Source organism: Pseudorasbora parva, chromosome 21 (genome assembly GCF_024679245.1).
Source record: "Pseudorasbora parva isolate DD20220531a chromosome 21, ASM2467924v1, whole genome shotgun sequence".
Classification (NCBI taxonomy): domain Eukaryota; kingdom Metazoa; phylum Chordata; class Actinopteri; order Cypriniformes; family Gobionidae; genus Pseudorasbora; species Pseudorasbora parva.
Window position 1 is genome coordinate 20,291,883 of NC_090192.1, and position 19,760 is coordinate 20,311,642.

Consider the following 19,760-nt stretch of genomic DNA (forward strand, 5'->3'; position numbering starts at 1 on the left):
CCTAAACCCTCACTAAAAACCTATAACTATTATTTTGTTTCGAGTTGAGCTACCATGGCAACACAGGTCACAAGCTCAAACTCAGCCACTGATGACCACTTTTTATTTATTTATTTTTAACACTTTGAGCCTTTAAAAGAGGTATTTATTTGTCCAAACTGGAGCAAAGACAGGCTTGTCATTGTGCTAATCTTTAGTTACCTTAAAAATTTGAAATAAAAACAGACTGTTTTGAACTTGCATTTATTCATGTATTCATTAAGCTCTTGTACTCTTTAAGGCTGCAAAAACAGCTTGCTTCCTGTCACATTTAGGAAACATACTCTGTTTAAAAAAAAAACAAATAAAAAAAACATCATAAACAGTTTACTAGTACAAAAGGTTGCAAACAGACACAAATGCAAAGCACATAAACGATCTGCTACTGTGTTACAGCCGAACAGAATCGATGGCAATTCTACAAGACATTCAATTTGATAGTCGACTATTTATTCTTTTAAACACATCATTGCTCCTGTCTATGATCATCACATACATTGCAACATGTTAAAGACCATAAATACTATTTATTAGTTATTCCATCATTGTGCTTGAAGTTAAAATAGGGCGAAATGATCCGCCTGTTCATTCAGTGGAGGTTCCCCGCTACGAAAATCTCTTCGGTTCAGTCCACACAATGCAATACGCCTCAGCCGAACCGCGCAGGCTTCTGTGTAACAGTACTCTTGAGGTCATACAGGATAATGGCAGCCTAGGAACATTTCCAATGAAAGGTTTCATTGACACACCCATATAACACTTTAAAAGGGCTTCATCGTATTCTGACCATCACCAGACATTCATCTAAAATCTGATATATGTGATTTATTTTGGACAGGAAGGTGAAAAGTGATTGTTTTGTATATGTATTATAAGTGCAGTCATAATACAGTTACATTAACTGTGTGTCTCACATACATAGCAGAGCATGGTAACAAAACCTATATAAAAATACAAATAAAAGTGAGTCGCAGTCAAATCATATGAAGATGTGCAAATCATTTCCAGACGATCACGCAGTTCTCATCGCAGTTAGTCAAAATGACATCCTGGGATTTCCCAAAAACATCTTTTATAAATCACTAGGCACAATATTAACTGAATGCTCTGCCACATTTTCTTGCAACTCTGCTGATTTTGTTCATCGTCCCAGCTAGTCGCCAACAGTGGCGGTATGTACATCCATAATAGAAGAAAAGGTCCTGGGCTCAGTACATCCTTACTGAGTTAAACAGATTGCGCACAGAGGTTAAAGGTCACCGCTCTGGGGTTCAGGGTTCCGGGAATCGCGGCCCGAGTTGCGGCCTAGTCTGGGGAAGCGGCTGGAGGCTTTGGATCGGGCAGTTTTGGCTCCACTCTCATTGGCCGTTGGGCTGTCCCTGTCAGAGAACAAACGCAAACATCAGTAAACCCCCTGGGCACTTTGCTCTTTCTTCTCCTGCCTTACTCCAGGTGTTCATTTATGTTGTAATACCTTTGGAAAACAGATAGCTCCCACCAGGCACCTAAATGCTTAAACGGAGCAGAGGAAACCAGAGCTCCGAAATGTCCTCTGTGCATTTACAGTGACTAAACGCTCCTGCATAGTCCCTACTGTAGGTAAATAAACAATGAAACAAGCTCTTTGCGATAACGTGGTTTCCTTACATCCTCGCGGGCCGCACGCTGACATCACCGGTAACTCAAGGCTAACAAACTGAAATTGAAAGATGTGAGTTGAGTGCCGAGTGGAAAGTCCCCGAGGCTGTGTGTGTGTGTGTCAGAGACAGTGTTTGAGTCCTGAGGGAGGGCTGTATATACATCAGCTGCAGTTGAGGGTTAGACACTATACATACCCAGCTGCGGCTCACGGTACAGAGACAACTCCAGCCGGGAAGCCATGACAACTACGTCACTCATGAGCTTGAGGAGCCTAGGAGATAGTGTCAATCCTGGCTCACATGGGGCCCGCTGCCAAACTACATATCAATATAAATAAACAATGTAAATAAAGGAATGGTACTATACATACTGTACTGTATACCTATGGTTACAAATGTTATCAATAAATTACATGTTACAGATAAAATGATTGCAACTTGTAATTATTGTTTATTATGGGATACCTAATTGGAACTTGATGAAACTTGACTAGTCTGACCTTCCAGTTGCAGGAATAATGTATTTTTGTAGGCCAAAACCCAGAAATGAGTTCCATTGTTCAGAAGTCAATTTTTTTTTAATGTTTTTTGGTGAACGTCTGAATTAAGGTCTGTGGTTAAAAGAAGCTAAAGATATTTACATTTATTTGTTTTATTCTACATTATAAAGTATTTCAGTATGACCTGATTTCTTTTTTAAAGCTTTTAACTGTCTTAAAAAAAGGTGGTTACTAACACATGGTTAAATAGGACTATCACTTTTTTTGCCTCTTGTCTCAACTTTATTGTGTTTAATCAACCCAATATATTTAAAACTGAAGTTAACTTAATTCATAACTACATGAATAATTTTTGTTGAGATAAATAACTGGGCAGTGGATATATAGTTCCCAAGCTTTGCAAGGGACTGCATTAGGAGAGTACATTTTGGGATTAAAGTGTTATTTTGTGTTTTCTGTAAAGGAAAAGGGAAATGTTGAATTTTAGTGTTTAATATTCAGTTATATTGGACATTTAGAGAAGTTTCTGTAATGTTTTTTTTTTTTTTTATTATTTTGTGGTTACCATTATGCAAAAGAGTGGCTCCTGTGTTTAGGCCAGGAGTGACATTTGTTTGCTCATTATATACGTTGTGTATAATGATGAATATCAGCTTATAACCGATTGATTGATTTCTAAATGTATCCATTTCATTTAAACTGTATTTGATCAAACTGAGTTGGAACAACTCAATTACATTTGCCCAAATTAAGTTAGACTCAATTATATTTAAGAGTTGGAGCTACAGATATTTATCGGATGGAAATTAAATTGAGTTAAATTCCTCACCTTACTGGTCTTCTTTTATTGTAGAGCTTATAATTGGGACTGAAGGAGTTGTCGTATGCTTATAATGGTGTTGTGAAAGTCATCCGTGGCATAGTTTGTTTATAGCCTGTGTTTAGCTTTTTAATTCTGGTGATTGTATTAAGCTTCAAAATTCATAAAAGCTGTGCTCATTATCATGATGAACAGTGTATTTTTTCTATTTACAATAATCTAAACGCCCATGGAAAAATCCTACTGGGATTGTTGAGGGTACCAGAGTGATGATACCTTTCAGGTTGACCTACAAAAATACAATCGTTGCAACACTAGGTAAAGATACTTATTTCTATTTCTTATTTTGATGGTGCAGACAGTAAGCAGGAAAAGTAAAATCAGGTGGAAAAGCAGGAAGGCTCTTGGAAAAACACAATTGGAGGTGGCAGGTGGGATGAATGGTGGCTGCAATGGTGTGAGACTGTCATAGATGAGTGACAGAGAAGTGGTGTGCATGTCTTGAGAGTTGTGCTCATGTATCACCTATGTCAGGATCCAGCGCTGCAATAAGAATCATGTTTTTTTTATTTGTGGCCAAAACACAAGGCAACGGCATCATAAACAGGCTCTTGTAGGACAGAAAGGTTGTGACTGCATCCAATCGAATCCGCATAGTGACAGTGTGTGTGTTTATGTGTGTGTGAAGTGAATGCCTGATATTGTAGGAGTATAGAACCACAATGAGGAGCAAATAAATGGTTTTGTCCAACTGGATGCAGCAACATTTGAAGGAAAACGTGTGCGGCTTTGCAATGGATTTCTGCATATATTACTTACAAAATCTGATCAAATATTTCATAATCACAACTGATGTTATGTTATCATGTCTGCTAACCTAGAATTTAAACAATATGTGTGTGTGTGTGTGTGTGTGTGTGTGTGTGTGTGTGTGTGTGTGTGTGTGTGTGTGTGTGTGTGTGTATATATATACAGTCCCTGACAAAAGTCTTGTCGCTTGTGTACAAATTGACCTAAAGTGCCGCTGAAATATATTTCTAATCAAGATATTTTTACAAGAAATGGCTCATTTTAATCCCACCAGCTTTTGTGATAATGTTTCAGTGAAAAACTAAACTTTCAAAAAGTATTCTAATATTCACAGCTTGGTAAAGCCCATTGAGTCAATTTTTGCAAAGACATAAGTGTTGTCACCTTGTCATATGAGCTTCCCCTGTGACTAATATTGGATCAATTAGGTCTCAAGTGTGTATAAAAAGAACCCCAGTACGCTAGACCTTCACATCAACTGCAACTAGACCTCTGCAAACATGCCTAAGATTCACCCTGAGACTAAAGTTTTGATTATCAAGAGGCTGAAGACCAGATCCACTGCTGATGTGGCAGACACCTTCAATGTGTCTCAGCGTCAAGTACAGAGGATAAAAAAAAGATCTGAAGAGACTGGAGACATTTTTGACAAGCCCAGGTCAGGCAGACCCCGCAAGACAACTGCTCGAGAGGACCGTTTGTTGGCTCGAAAATCCAAGGCCAGCCCATTTTCCACTGCAGCAGAGCTCCACGAGACCTGGTCACCTGAAGTCCCTGTGTCAACCAGAACAGTTTGTCGGATTCTGTCTTGAAATGGCCTCCATGGTCGAATCAGTGCCCTGAAGCCAGCACTAAACAAAATACAATTGAAAAACCGTGTGGCATTTGCCAAGGCCCACAGCCTGCTAAAAGGATGGACGCTGGAAAAGTGGCAGAAGGTGGATTTTCAGATGAATCTTCAGTTGAATTACACCACAGTCGCCGCAAATATTGCAGGAGACCTACTGGTGCACGAATGGATCCGAGAGTCAACCAGAAAACAGTGAAGTTTGGTGGCGGAAAAATCATGGTCTGGGGTTACATCCAGTATGGGGGTGTGTGAGAGATCTGCAGGGTGGAAGGCAACATCAATAGTCTAAAATACCAAGAAATCTTAGCTACCTCTTATATTTCCAACCATAAAAGAGGCCAAATTCTGCAGCAGGACGGTGCTCCATCGCATACTTCCATCTCCACATCAAAGTTCGTCAAGGCGAAGAAGATCAAGATGCTCCAGGATTGGCCAGCCCAGTCACCAGACATGAACATCATTGAGCATATGTGGGGTAGGATGAAAGAGGACGCATGGAAGACGAAACCAAAGAATACTGATGAACTCTGGGAGGCATGCAAGACTGCTTTCTTAGCTATTCCTGATGACTTCATCAATAAATTGTATGAAGTCTTGCCAAACCGCATGGATGCAGTCCTTCAAGCTCATGGAAGTCATACAAGATATTCAATTTGGATCTCACAGCGCCACAACTTAATTTGCTGACATATTTTTGTATTTGCAGTAAATTTGTTACATTTCTGTATAGGCGACAAAACTTTTGTCTTGCCAAAATTTGACTTTTCTGTCTTGATTAAATGATAAATATTTCTTCTGTGAAAATTATTTATTTCAGTGCATTAAACATCATTTGGGAGGGTTTAAGCTTTTCATATGAGCTATTTCTAACACCAATTAATTAATTAAAAGTCAGGTTAATATCAGGTATTTCTACAAAATAGATAAGCGACAAGACTTTTGTCAGGGACTGTATATGATATTTTTAAAACTAATAATTACTGTACAAATCCATAGAAAATCCCAAAACATTTTTCCTGTAAACCATGCACAGTTATTGGCTCTGTGCTATGGTTCGATACAATCAAGCATAAAACACAAGGAATCACTGTGTGAATTTGATTGGATACAGTCACACCCTTTCTACCCCACAAGGCATTGCATTTTACCAATTTGAACAATTTATGCAAACATCTATGGTTCACATACTTTTCCTGCAACTGGGTCATCTTAAAGAGGAGAAAAAGCAAATTTACTTTTCAGTTCTAAAAGATGACCAAAGACAACCTTTGTGAGGGCATGACGGGACAGTCACTTAAGAAGCAGTCGGTCTGAGTGCAGGCTAATCTAGTACTGATTATGTATAACTAATAGTGTTTGAGATGTTTCAAAGGAAATGAAATTTGAACAGTAAGCTAGAAGTGTGGTTATGCAACACACATCATACCATGATCGGCTTCTCCTCTGCTGTATTGCTGCTGTCAGGACGGCATAGAGCTGAGAGAGAAAAGAAGACAGCTGGACGAGAGGAAAGAACGAGGGAGAAATATAAAAATATGGGAAGAATGAAGTGCTGAGCAGCTTTCAATCAAGCTCGAGCAGCAGGGAAGAAGCTAGAAGCAGGTAAGTGGGGTGCTGCGATGCCCCCCACCAGTAAATCTATCCATCTCTCCATTCTCAGCTCCTCAAGAACCAACACACAAATGCACTCATGTAGATACTATTCAATGGGTCCTTGCGGCACTAGGCTGATCTGCAGTCTAAATAGTAGCCTGAAAGAGCCTCCTAATGTTACATAACCTCTAAGAACAGAGATTCCGCTCTTCATTTAGCTGTGGAACAAGCCCTCCTTATCCATCTATCCATTACACCTCTGCTGGAGAGGCTTCTTATTGTGGATTTAGGCACATAATATCTATAAAGTGAATTTTGAAACAGCTCAAACCACATTGAAACCAAATTGAGCATCACTGGATGTGGCCAATAATGCTCAACCTCAATCATTCTGCTGCTTTGAGCTCAGTGAATTTTGAATACACAACAACAAAATAAAATGTATCTAAAAAAGAAGCATCACATTTATATATAAATGCCACTAACAAAAAACATGCACATATAATTAGACATATGCAGGGCCGTAGCTATGGAATTCTGGGCCCCCTGAAAAGGAGATCTCTTTTTTATCTAAAGATATTAAATAATTAAAATAATTTATTTAAGGTATTTAAGGGAATAAAAAAGAAATAAGAATGATAAAAGAAGTTCAATTTATAATTGTAGCCTATGTAGTTGTGAAGTAATCCATTTAAACTCTTTGCAAATAATATATTTTATTTTTTTAAAAGCACACATTTACTCTTGTTATATGTCTGTCAAAAACATAATTAAACAAAAGTTTGTCTATAACATTCAGATATGAATGACATCATCATAAAACTAGCATATTTTCAATTAAAAATAGAGAAATTGCATTTAAAAAAGTTCAGTAGTTACTGTATGTGACTGTGTGTTGTTAAGCATCAATCGTAAAACAGTTGTCAAAAATATTAAATGTTTAGCTAGCTATATCTTATCACGCACGCACTTTTTCATGGTAAAAATGAAAAGATTTGTGTTGGAATTTACACTCATCTTCAGTGAACATTAAAAGTGCACAATGTAGTTTTTTTAAAGTAAAAGTTTTATATATTTTGTTCAGTTAATTTCTTAAAATATCCCAAATGTTCCCAACTATTTGTTAATTGTGAGAAAATTGCTATTTTAACCAAGGAAACGGGACATCTGAGGGCGTTGCCTTTCAAATGCGTCATATCTGTGTTACCCTCGGTTTGTGGTTTTATTTGGCAGAAACGCTTTACTCTTAGCAGTGTAACCAGGGTCATAGCAGCCGCTGAGCGAACGCACAGAGTAACGTCTTAACATCATTTTAAACACACTTAAATGTATTTAATATAATAAACATGGCTGCGTTACCTCATACTCATGACCGGAATAGCGGAAATGGCGCCGAGGACTGTGTCCCGTCATAATAAAAGTCCTGTTGCTCGCGAGCCATGTGATCGGCAACAATCGCTCCAGCGGCCTTGCTCAGCTCCCTCAATATTCGGTCCTGCTCTGCTTCATACTACAGTAGCATTAATAATCACATTCATGAACATGATTCTGCCAGAGTCCTATACCAATTATTTTCCACCGGCTGTGAGGTGAAGACCACACGTCCCAAGATTCTGCGCTCAAACTTGCCATCATCAAACTACGCCTTTGTTTTGAATAGACGCCCTCTAGCGGACGGAAAAGTTACATAGTGCAGCTTTAAGCCCAGCCTTTTTTGATCTGATTGGCCATCATTTGACATTGACTAGTGCTGTGAGACCACTCAGGCAAACCTACAAATTTGACTTTTTAACTGTCTGTTATCCTAACAACAAGCAGAGCAGTGCGTAATGAAGAGCAGCAGTAAGAAATATAATATGGATGGCCCAAGCGTCTTAATTTTTTTTTATGAAGATAATGTGCAATTTTATTAAATAAAGCTAATAAATGTATCCATCAATAAGATTGAGTTGTATTTGTGTTTTCTTGACAGTATTTGTAAAAAATTGAGACAAGCATATCTATTTTTCTGCATGTTATACAAACCATCAAACTACATAATAACCAAAAAAAGGACTTTTAGTGCGTAATTGTTCGGGTGATGCGCGCCCCGCCGGTATACAGAGATGTGACAGTGCCGGAGTGCGCGGGGCACGGCATCTATTAGAGAATGTTTTGATAGACTGATTAAGCCATTTTCCTGGACTCGCTTTCCATTTCCAACTTCAACTCGCCTCAGGGCAGCCTCAACTTTGATTGTTTCTGTTCACTAGCTGGAGTGGGACTTTTATCGGCTTTCGTTTTATAGACTGTTTGCCGCTGACTGATCTGAAATAATTAATAATTATCGGACTAAATCTTTTTTTAAGGAGAGGAGAGACAGGAGGATTTGGAAAACTAAATTGCATGTTTTTGTGGTTTTCATTGAACTCTCAGGCATACAAATGTATATACTATAGAGATTCATAAAAGTAGGGGATTTAGTGGGCCCTGTACATATATAATTTATGTACATGTAAAATTCTTTTTTAAAAAAACGTATGTTCTTTTGAATTTTTTGATTCATTCAATTTTTTTATTCATCAAAAAATCCTTTAAAAAAAAGCATCACAGTATCCCCAAAAATATGAATCATTGTAACGGTTTTCAACATTCAATGGCATCCCGGGACAAAGCCCCCCTGATAAATGTATCTGAGAATCTTTTTTAAAGTTAATTTATCCCTCAAAAAATGCTTTTTTATATAAATGAATATATTTAAATTATCACAAATGGAGGCACATTTTTTTTTAAATCCTCATAACTTCACAACTGTAAAGTAACAACACTAAAAAGGAAGATTTTTTTTAATTCATTTATAAAGACAGCTCTTTTTAACGTAAGTAATATTAGCCTAAATTTTATTAAATGCATAATATTATACACATAGCAAGTTGAGTGATACTGATAGTGTCATAAATACCTATTTTCTTAATTTAGGCTCCTGATGACTTAGACCTTTTTTCTTGAGCATAATTTCAATGTGTCTTGACTTAGAACGTCTCCCGCTCTGCCCACTGGAAGCCCTGAGGTGACGTTAACCAACACTCGCTCCTCCTTACTTTTGAGTGAGTGTACTTCTCCGGGAGCACACTCTGAGTCAAAACCAGGTTATTTGACTCACACAGTGACATAATATCATTGACGTGATGTGCGGATGAGTGGTAAAACTCGATCACGCATTCCTTCTTTTTTTTTCCGCGGGCGCCCCATGACGCCCCCATCAAGATGCCGCCCTGGGCGGTTGCCCATGTCGCCTATGTCTAAATCCGCCACAGTCAACTTTGATAATTAGAAATCTTTCTTGAGCACCAAATCAGCATATTAGAATGATTTCAGAAGAATCGTGTGACTGAAGACTGGAGTAATAATGCTAAAAGCTTTGCCATCAAAGGAATAAGTTTAGACTCAAACAGATAATTTATTTTAAACTTATAATATGTCACAATGTTAGTGTTTTACTGTATGTTTGATGCAAATCTGTCTACTTTGAACCCAAGTCTACATGTTTCCTAAACGAAAATGAACTAGTAGACTCTTACTTCAAGTGATACTAAGCTGCTAAAAAGTGTTTTTGTCTTTGGTCATGTCTAATCTTGCCTAGAGCACCAAGCGAGTCAAGAATGCCACTAGAGCTCCATCAAAACCAAAACCGGCAACCCTAGCTGAGACCACCTTTGCTGGAGATTCTTTGAAGCAGTAAAGATGTATAGACCTCAAGTGTCTTTCATCTCAAAGCTGAATTCTCTCAAAGTCTGAAAACGCTTTTTGTTCCACAGAAACCTTCTCACAAGTATGTCTTTTAAAAGACCTTCGTCATCCCCACTCAAAACTGACAGTGACAGTCAGGAGATGCCAGGAACGGGCACACAAGAGCTGTTTTAACATGAAGGGATTCTCTCGTTGGCAGTGCGCTCACTATAACCTCTGTGCGACAGCTTTCCACTTTGTCTGTTTGCCAGGAAGCAGCTTTATTGGCATGGACATATAACCGTCAATGTGTTTTAAATTGCCGTGAGCAGGTCTGAGAGCTGCTTCCAGCGCACAAGAATAGAATTGTTAATCACATAAATCAAACTGGCAAATTTATAGAGAATAAACAGTTGCTAGATAGCACATGTTCAAAAAGACAAGCAATCAATGTGTGAACGGTGCACTGTATGGACACAACATAGAGAATGGACTCGAGGAGCTCCTAAATGAGGGCTATTGTGACAAAATGTGATGCTAATCATACATCACACACAGCTCTCCCTCTACCTAAAAAAGCAGCTGGACTCATCTGTCTTTAGTACTCAAATTATCTCCAGTCATGCTAAGCAAAGAGCCATTATCTTCGCACAATGTGCCAAGGGTCTCTTTTAATTAAATCAGATTTGATGTGAGGGTAAAAACGTTTTTTTTTTAATTATTAATTTCCTGTTTGTAATCACGTCACGCTGCCAGAGCCAGCGCTAACAATAAACCAATGAGATGCGGCGTGCGAAAAGAAGTCTGAACTGATAAATCAATGAGCCAATCGGAACAGACAATTGGCGGATAAAATGCAGGATGTGAGCGGAGTGTAAGCAAATCAAATTTCCTGCTAAAGAACAGCTGTGAGATGATGGTTTTTGATGCATTTGTTCTGTGTAGAGTGTGGGATTTCCGCAAAAAAAACTGTGATATATTCACTAGCCATTGTAATCTAGCCTAAACAGGTGCTGAAAAAGTCTCAAAGGTATTTAAATGAAGTCACTCTCATTCTGTTCAGCACAAACACACCTGTGTATGTAAATAAGGTTTTAGAAAGTTTGTGAAAGTCAGTGCTATTTGCTTGCCGTAATTAACATTGTGCTATTATCGCCCACGGAAGGCAGGCGGTAAATACGGTTTATTAAAAAGTGATGTTTGTGTACATTTTCTACTCATAATGACAGCAGTAATTTGTCAAATGATGATCAAATAATGGAGAAGAGCATTATAATGGGGCATATATCCAGACACTGTGCAGACGAGAGCACTTTCTGCATTTTAAAAACCCAATCACAATGGAAAGATACTTGTATAGTCAGACTATAGCAATGGTTTTCAGTAAAGGGGGGCTCAGGAAAATTCAAGAGGCCACACAGTGACCTAAAGTTTTTCAAAATAGGGAAACAGCCATTAAAATAATCCAAAAAAATTCAATTTTAAAGATATTTCTTATTTTAATTCTGCATTTATGAGGCATCCTAAATTTAAAAGTCTGATTTCTAGTCATGCAAATTAATGAAATCTTAAAACTCTTTTTTGATCATGACTATCCATTTTTCTATTTATGCCAAGCTCTTAAATATTTTACTGGGGACAAAATCACAAAGTAATGTAAATTCACTAGTTAAAAAGAGTGGGAACCTTCAACTTTCACCAACATTCAGATCTTAAAACTCCTGAAATGCTTACATTTAATTTACAGAAACAAGGAGTGTCTGGCTCGCGAATATTGTTGTGGACAACAGCCTTGGAGTCAGAAAAGTGAAGAACCACTTCACAGAAACATACCATATTACATCTGAATCGCTTACAATCTAATATTCAGAAGCAACCCAAAATATTGTAAACTTGGCATGCAAATGGCACTTTTTTTGCTTAATTCCTTTAGTGAATCGGGTGCAGCACAACAGACTATGACACTATCAGTTTCATTTCTTAATTCAGCATGCATTTGAGGAAATTTAAAGTTTGATTGCCTTGGCTTACTAGAGTGATACATCAAAATGGCATGTATCTTTCATCGAGCTACTAAAACACAGTGTCATATAGGGTTCATGGAGCCGAATTACATACAGTTGATGGTTAGCATGTGGAATATTGTGTTAGTGTGTGTGTACTCACTGGCAGAAAGGCAGTAAATGCAGTAAGGTCTCCTTTGTGGGCTGGGCAGTGAATTCAGGCAGTGTCTGGATTAGTTTATTCATCACCATACGCAGGTATGACTGTAGCTGTTTCCTCCTCTCCTCTACAAACTTGGCATCCTGGAAATTCAAACACATATACACACTATATAAAGTACTTATTAATAATTGTAACTGTAATGAGTTATTTGATAATTACAAATGTGTAATTACATACACATTAAAAGTCTATTTTAGTTTACCATAAATGTTTGTCAGTACATTCAACACTACACTTTAAGGACAATAGAAGTAATTCAAGCGTGCAAGTTCATTTGTGAAATTTCCTTACTACTAAATATTCCACGGTCAACTGTTAGTGGTATCATAAAGTGGAAGCAATTGGGAATGTTACGACCCCTTGACTCGAGGAGAAGCCACATGAATGGGGAGGTCATCCAAGAAGTCAAATTTACAAAAATAAGCATTTAATCAAAAAGACAGGACTACATTAAAGAATTAAAATGACAAAGTTACAAGACACACATCAAGCTTTGGACTAGAGAGGATGAGAGAGCCAACAGGATAACCAAGCTTCCAGAAACGGAGAGATCACGCTCCCAGCCTTTTATCCCAACACATCATATCCCACTCTTTTCAACTCTCAAACCTCTTATAAGCAGCATGGTTAATCACCGTCAATACTCCACACCTGTGTCACAGCGCTCAACCTGAGAACACAAAACAACATTACCCCCAGAGACCCTTGCTGGACAAAAATGCATTACACCCCATGAGTCGTCACAATAACAACAGCAACTCAGCCCAAAAGTGGTAGGCCACGTAAAATCATAGAGAAGGGTCAGCGCATGCTGAGGCGCACAGTGCACAGAAGTCTCCAACTTTCTGCAGAGAGAATAGCTACAGACCACCAAACTTTGGTTTAATGACCAAGTGCAATGCAAAGTGTTGAATGCAATGGTATAAAGCATGCCACCACTGGAATCTAGAGCAGTGGAGACGTGTTCTCTGCAGTGACAAATCACGCTTCTCTGTCTGGCAATCTGATGGACGAGTCTGAGTTTGGCAGGTGCCAGGAAAATATACTTGCCTGACTGCATTGTGAAAATTGCAAAGTTTGGTGGAGGAGGGATTATGGTGAGGGGTTGTTTTTCAGGGGTTGGGCTTGGCCCCTTAGTTCCAGTGAAAGGAACTCTCAATGCTTCAGCATACCAACACATTTTAGACAATCATGCTCCGAACTTTGTGGAAACAGTTTGAGGATGACCCCTTCCTGTCCCAGTGCTATTAAACCATTCAAGCGTGATAAGATGCAACACAATCCTTAGTCTTAAATACGTTATTTTTAAGTGTTAAATGAACATGAATAGTTGTGAGAAAAAAACGTGTCAGAACCACGTCAAGTGTGGCATGTCTTAAAGTGAGAGCATCCTAATAAACCTACTGCTGTCCGTGATTAATATTAATCAAAGAACAAAAAAAGATGAACTTGTGTACCTTTAATAGGGATTCATCTATATTCCATTTATAATCTATGCAGTGAAGACAGCGTACAGATTAAGAAATTATTCAAGAAATATCTAAAAATCATAGATCTTTTTTGCGCATTTTAGCAGGGCAGGAAAAAACTACCGGCCTGAAGGGATCAGTAGATAAAACCCTAATTGTTAAGCCCTGATATATTAAAGGCACAGCTAAATGTGACATTTATTACAATGGGTTTATGTGAAGACTGTTTTAAGTTCACTTTTTTTTTTTTTTAAAGCCTAACAAATGTAAAAAATTATATATTTCAATTATACTGGAATGTTGAATGGCTATAATTAATGGATAAAATTGACAAGTGTGTAGTTACATTTTTTTCCTTAAACACACGTTGTTTCTACATTATTTGGAGATTCAATGTGAAAGTTTTACAATACATTGAAACTATTTTACAATATATTAAAAACTTTAATGTTAGGTGCGATTAATAACAAAAAATGTGATTAATTAGTAAATAATGTTAATTTATTGACAGCACTAATAAAACATTAACATTGTTAAATTTCCATATAAATGAAGTGTATGAAGGTGAGAACATGATTATAATTTATCCGAACATGATAGTATCCTTTTAAAAGCCTGCTTGATCAGGACCTGTACTGAATTTACAGCATCAAAACATGAGCATCACGACTGTACCCAGCATATCAAGCTGATTGATAACCAGATCAAAGTCAGTTCTATGGCGGGGGTGACATCAAAAGCAAATGAGATAGAACAAGGGACAGCGGGAGAGAAATTGAAATGTTATTAATGTCCCCTTGATAGCTGATTAATTGGCCCTGATGCACTAGTTCTTGCATCTGCATGTGTGTGTGTGTGTGTGACAGTCATGTTTCATGTGCTGAGAGGAAGTTGACTACTCTAAATAATCTGGCATCACCCACTTCATCAGAGGGCAATGGCTCAATAATAAAGAGCGATAGAAATTGTCTGTTTGTGTGCCTTCTAAACCAGTCAACCCGCTTTTTAGCATTAGTTTGTCATCAGGGCATGAAGTTCGAATAGTGATCCATCTCCAACAGGCATGGAGAGGCATAAAAGTTGATTATGATATGGGATATGTGGAGGAGATCACTGCTGTCAGATTAGCTTACCCATGAGGGCTGTGCCTGCCAGGGCTAATTTAATGCTCCAGCCCACATCATCTCAGAAGTCTCTTTAAAGGTGAGAACCATGACACCAAGTACACATATTTGTACGTTGTGCACTTTACAACAAGACATCAAGTAATATTCACTATAAAGTACAATAGGGGATCTTCAAACTTCATCAGGCCAAGGACCGCAGAGGAGACAGAGACAGAGCAAGGACCCCCTGTTTCATATTGTATAAACTGAGAGTTGCATTTAAATTTTTAATTGCATTTTTATTTGCATGACCTAAAAAACACATACATAACATACACACACACACAAACACATACACTCAGCTAAAGGATTATTAGGAACACCATACTAATACTGTGTTTGACCCCCTTTCGCCTTCAGAACTGCCTTAATTCTACATAGCATTGATTCAACAAGGTGCTGAACGCATTCTTTAGAAATGTTGGCCCATATTGATAGGATCGCATCTTGCAGTTGATGGAGATTTGTGGGATGCACATCCAGGGCACGAAGCTCCCGTTCCACCACATCCCAAAGATGCTCTATTGGGTTGAGATCTGGTGACTGTGGGGGCCATTTTAGTACAGTGAACTCATTGTCATGTTCAAGAAACCAATTTGAAATGATTCGAGCTTTGTGACATGGTGCATTATCCTGCTGAAAGTAGCTATCAGAAAAGGGGTACAAGTGGGTCATAAAGAGATGGAAATGGTCAGAAACAATGCTCAGGTAGGCCATGGCATTTAAATAATGCCCAATTGGCACTAAGGGGTATAAAGAGTGCCAAGAAAACATCCCCCACACCATTACACCACCACCACCAGCCTGCACAGTGGTAACAAGGCATGATGGATCCATGTTCTCATTCTGTTTACGCCAAATTCTGACTCTACCATCTGAATGTCTCAACAGAAATTGAGACTCATCAGACCAGGCAACATTTTTCCAGTCTTCAACTGTCCAATTTTGGTGAGCTTATGCAAATTGTAGCCTCTTTTTCCTGTTTGTAGTGGAGATGAGTGGTACCCGCTGGGGTCTTCTGCTGTTGTAGATCATCCGCCTCAAGGTTGTGCGTGTTGTGGCTTCACAAATGCTTTGTCGGCCCATTCTCCTCTGACCTCTAGCATCAACAATGCATTTTCTTCCACAGGACTGCCGCATACTGGATGTTTTTCCCTTTCCAACCGATCTTTGTAAATCCTAGAAATGGTTATGCGTTAAAATCCCAGTAAATGAGCAGATTGTGAAATACTCAGACCGGCCCGTCTGGCACCAACAACCATGCCATGCTCAAATTTGCTTATAATAAACTTTCTAATTCTGACATTCAGTTTGGAGTTCAGGAAATTGTCTTGACCAGGACCAAACCCCTAAATGCACTGAAGCAACTGTCATGTGATTGGTTGATTAGATAATTGCATTAATGAGAAATTGAACAGGTGTTCCTAATAATCATTTAGGTGTGTGTATATATATATATATATATATATATATATATATATATATAGTTTTTGCATACCGTGTTAACATAGTCAGATTGTAAAAACGAATCATTTAATCATTACTGATGTGCAGAGCCATGTATCTGTACACACAAGCATGGAAATATTAAAATAAACTTTATAAAAATGAATGAATGTTAATTATTTCTTGGGTGGTGATGGGAAATTGCCCCACCCTTTGCAGCTTTAACAGCTTTAACTAGTCTGAGAAGGCATTCCACAAAGTTTAGGAACGTATTTATGGGGAATTATTGAGCCTTCTTCTAGAAGTGCATTTGAGAGGTCAGTCACTGATGTTGGACGAGAAGGCCTGGCTCAGAGTATCTGCTCTAATTCATCTCAAAGGTGTTCTATCGGGTTGAGGACAGGACTCAACTCAACCAGTCAAGATCCTCCACACGTTGCTCGCTCATCCATGTCTTTATGGACCTTGCTTTGTGCACCGGTGCACAGTGATATTTTAACAGGATGGGGTCATCCCCAAAACTTTCCCACAAAGTTGGGAGCATGAAATTGTCCAAAATTACTTGGTATGCTGAAGCATTAAAGGTGGGGTAAGAGTTATTTCAAAACCGTTTTAGAAAAAGAATTTGGGAAGAGTGGAATAACAAACTTGCAGCCAATCAGCAGGTAAGAGGTGTGTCTACTAATGATGGTGAGAAGAGTGCTCGCTCTCGCTCAGTGCACGTCATTATTCAAAACACACGAGTCACACATGAGGGACATTAGCCGAGAACTAGCCTAATATATGCTGGCTTTTGCTTCACTGTGCTCGTGTGTAATGTTCGCTTTTGTCCATTTGTGATCGTATTGTGTCTCACTTCAGCGATGATAAAGACCCGTTCATTTCCACACCGTATGGAGCATCTAAATCTCCTCACTGTGTGCTTCAAGCATCAGCTCACAAAATGTGTCCGACAAGTAAGATACTATGCTCCTAATATATGTTTGTTTCCTCTTTTCATGATCTATATAACCCATCTGGTCATTATTGTAATATATCGTTAGCTGGACTGTCGTGCTTGTGTTCTATAGAGTTGTTTATGAGAACAGTTTGTGTTTTTGTGATAGAAGGGGTGACTTTTTCATTGAATATTCAACCTGGATTAGTAACACACAGATTCTGCCATAGTCGTTGCCTGGGTTACGTACACGTGGGGCGGAGCTATCTATCTATCAATTTTAACAAATTATTTAATCAATCTAATATACTTTTTTTTTCTTTGTAGAAATCAATGTAATATGCTAACTTTTTCAATATTCTTTAATTAATAATGTTCAAAAGAACTGCATTTATATGAAATAGATGTCTTTTGTAAAATTGTAAATGTCTTTACTGTAGCCTTTGATCAATTTCATGCATACTTGCTTAGTTGAAGTTAAAGTATGAAATTCTTTCAAATAAAAATCTTACTGACCCCAAACCTTTGAACAGTGATGAATAAACTAATTAATGTACAACTACAACTACATTTAATAGGACAAACTGGCTCAAAAGTGTAAGTTTCCTTAAATAAAGACTGAGAGAGAGAGAAAAGAAAACCCTTTCTAACACGTTCCTAGTTTGAGAATGTATTATGCTACTAATTGGATTCTATCAGGATAACAAGATACTAAAAACACCTTTTCACAGAGGGACCCTTAAGGACCAAACACCTTGATAAACAAGTCAAGCACAGGCGCACATGCTCTTATGGCAAGTGCATCTAATAACTGATGTTTTAAGCCGTTTATGTGAGCAACTTCAGCAGGACCTTCAGACGATCTGTTAAAACAAATACCCGCCTGCAATTCACGCAAACAACTTGTGGCAAAACCAACAAAGTGCTTCACAATTTCTTAAGAGAATGAAAATGTTTCTCTGCAAATATTTTTTTCAGGCTTCTGTCTTTAGGCCAGTTTTGTTTCTTTCCATAAACGACAGGCTCCTCTCCAAATTCCTCAAAGCACAGTTCTGCTGATCGTCTGTGGCTGACAGCGACAGGCATTGAGACAGAGAAAATCACTGCCAGACATTGCCATTATAGCCAATAAAGACTTGCTGGGATGCTTCTCCATCTTCACATGCTATTGTCTGGACCAGCTGGACTAGCTGGTGTCACACAGTGAGTTGTGTTTGTGCTGTGAGCTTTTGTACAATCACACGTGCAGCATGTATGGACGCGTGTAGATTTGAATGAAGGAGACATGTCGTCAAAATGACAAAGTGTGATTCAAGCTGGTACAGCACAACCCATCATACTCTCCCTGAGAATTAAACATTTGTGACTGAAAGAGGTGATATATCACTCTGACCCTCCCACTGAAGGTTGCTGTAAAAGTGGTTGTACGTTGCTTTTCCAATACGGAAATAACCTCATTCATCCTACAAATAAAAACTGATGGTACATATTTACTCTAGCTTAAATCCTTTCGATTTTGTAGTAAAGCAGTAGGCACCGGCCACAACTGTTTGACAAATTTGATTTGTCAAGATAATCAAACACTTAAAGCATATCTGTAGTAAGTAACTAACCAAGTATGATGTGAGAGGTTATTCTTCACTTATCGATTTTCCAGCCGGTTTTACCCAAAATGAATTACAGTGCATTGCGTATTGTTTTTCTATAGCCATGCTATAGAACCAGGAATGTGCAAAATTCTGAATCAAAGAATTTTCATTGAACTTGCCACACCCCACAGAATATTGAATTGGAATTTACTGAATTTTAATAATAGAAAAATTTACAAAGAAAATGCACAAAAGCTAATTAAAGTGCAAATTAGAAAATGGAACACACTTAAGCCTTGTGCACACCGGGACGATTATCGTTTTTTTGGGACGTTTTTCGATGCATCTTTGTGTTCATAACCAAGCGATTTTTACTGGCAATGCACCGACTGAAAGTGCAAATTCACTCCCTGACAGTAGATGGTGTTTATTTTTTTCCGAATCCAGTTTAATCTTCAATTCCTCTCCATAACAACTCCCTCTTATTGATATTTTTTTCGTTTGAGTTGTTTCTGTGGCGTTTGTCAAAAAGTTCTTTGTGTTCAGACACCAAAGATACCAGCAGCTCAAAATTCATCTTGCCTGAGTCTACTTCTTCGTCTACTACTTTCTCTTTGTCGCATTCATCTCTGGTATCAATGTGTCTTCGGCAAGATGGCTTTGTGCTTAAGCACCACCGAGACGTGTTTTACCGTAACTTCAGCAGCTCATGTACAAAAGCGGCAATCTCAATGTTCAGCCAGTTGTTAATGTTTTTGTTTGTTTTTTAAATGACGCTTTTACGTCTGCCGTTTTGCACACACTCATTGGCACCCTTTGTTTAGTGACGAGGCGTTTAAGGGATAGTTCACCCAAAAATGAAAATTTGATGTTTATCTGCTTACCCCCAGGGCATCCAAGGTGTGGTTTTCTTCAGTAGAACACAAATTAAGATGTTTAACTCCAACCGTTGCTCATATAATGCATG

The 19,760-nt window shown here is 38.3% G+C and overlaps 1 protein-coding gene across 5 annotated transcripts in view; it reads right to left on the reverse strand.

Annotated features, from left to right (window-relative positions):
* Window positions 1-227: 227 nt before the first annotated feature.
* snx29 (sorting nexin 29) overlaps window positions 228-19,760 on the reverse strand; it is a 175,160-nt gene continuing 155,627 nt past the window's right edge. For 2 of the 5 annotated variants that reach the window (XM_067429107.1, XM_067429109.1), the window contains 2 exons: window positions 12,127-12,266; window positions 228-1,418 (listed from right to left, as the gene is read on the reverse strand). In XM_067429107.1, coding sequence (XP_067285208.1) covers window positions 1,289-1,418; window positions 12,127-12,266 — 270 coding nt within the window. In that variant the 3' untranslated portion in view covers window positions 228-1,288. Of the gene's footprint in view, window positions 1,419-1,874; window positions 1,998-5,617; window positions 6,157-12,126; window positions 12,267-19,760 lie in introns of those variants that run through there. The other 3 variants (XR_010899997.1, XR_010899996.1, XM_067429108.1) reach the window with 3 other exon arrangements.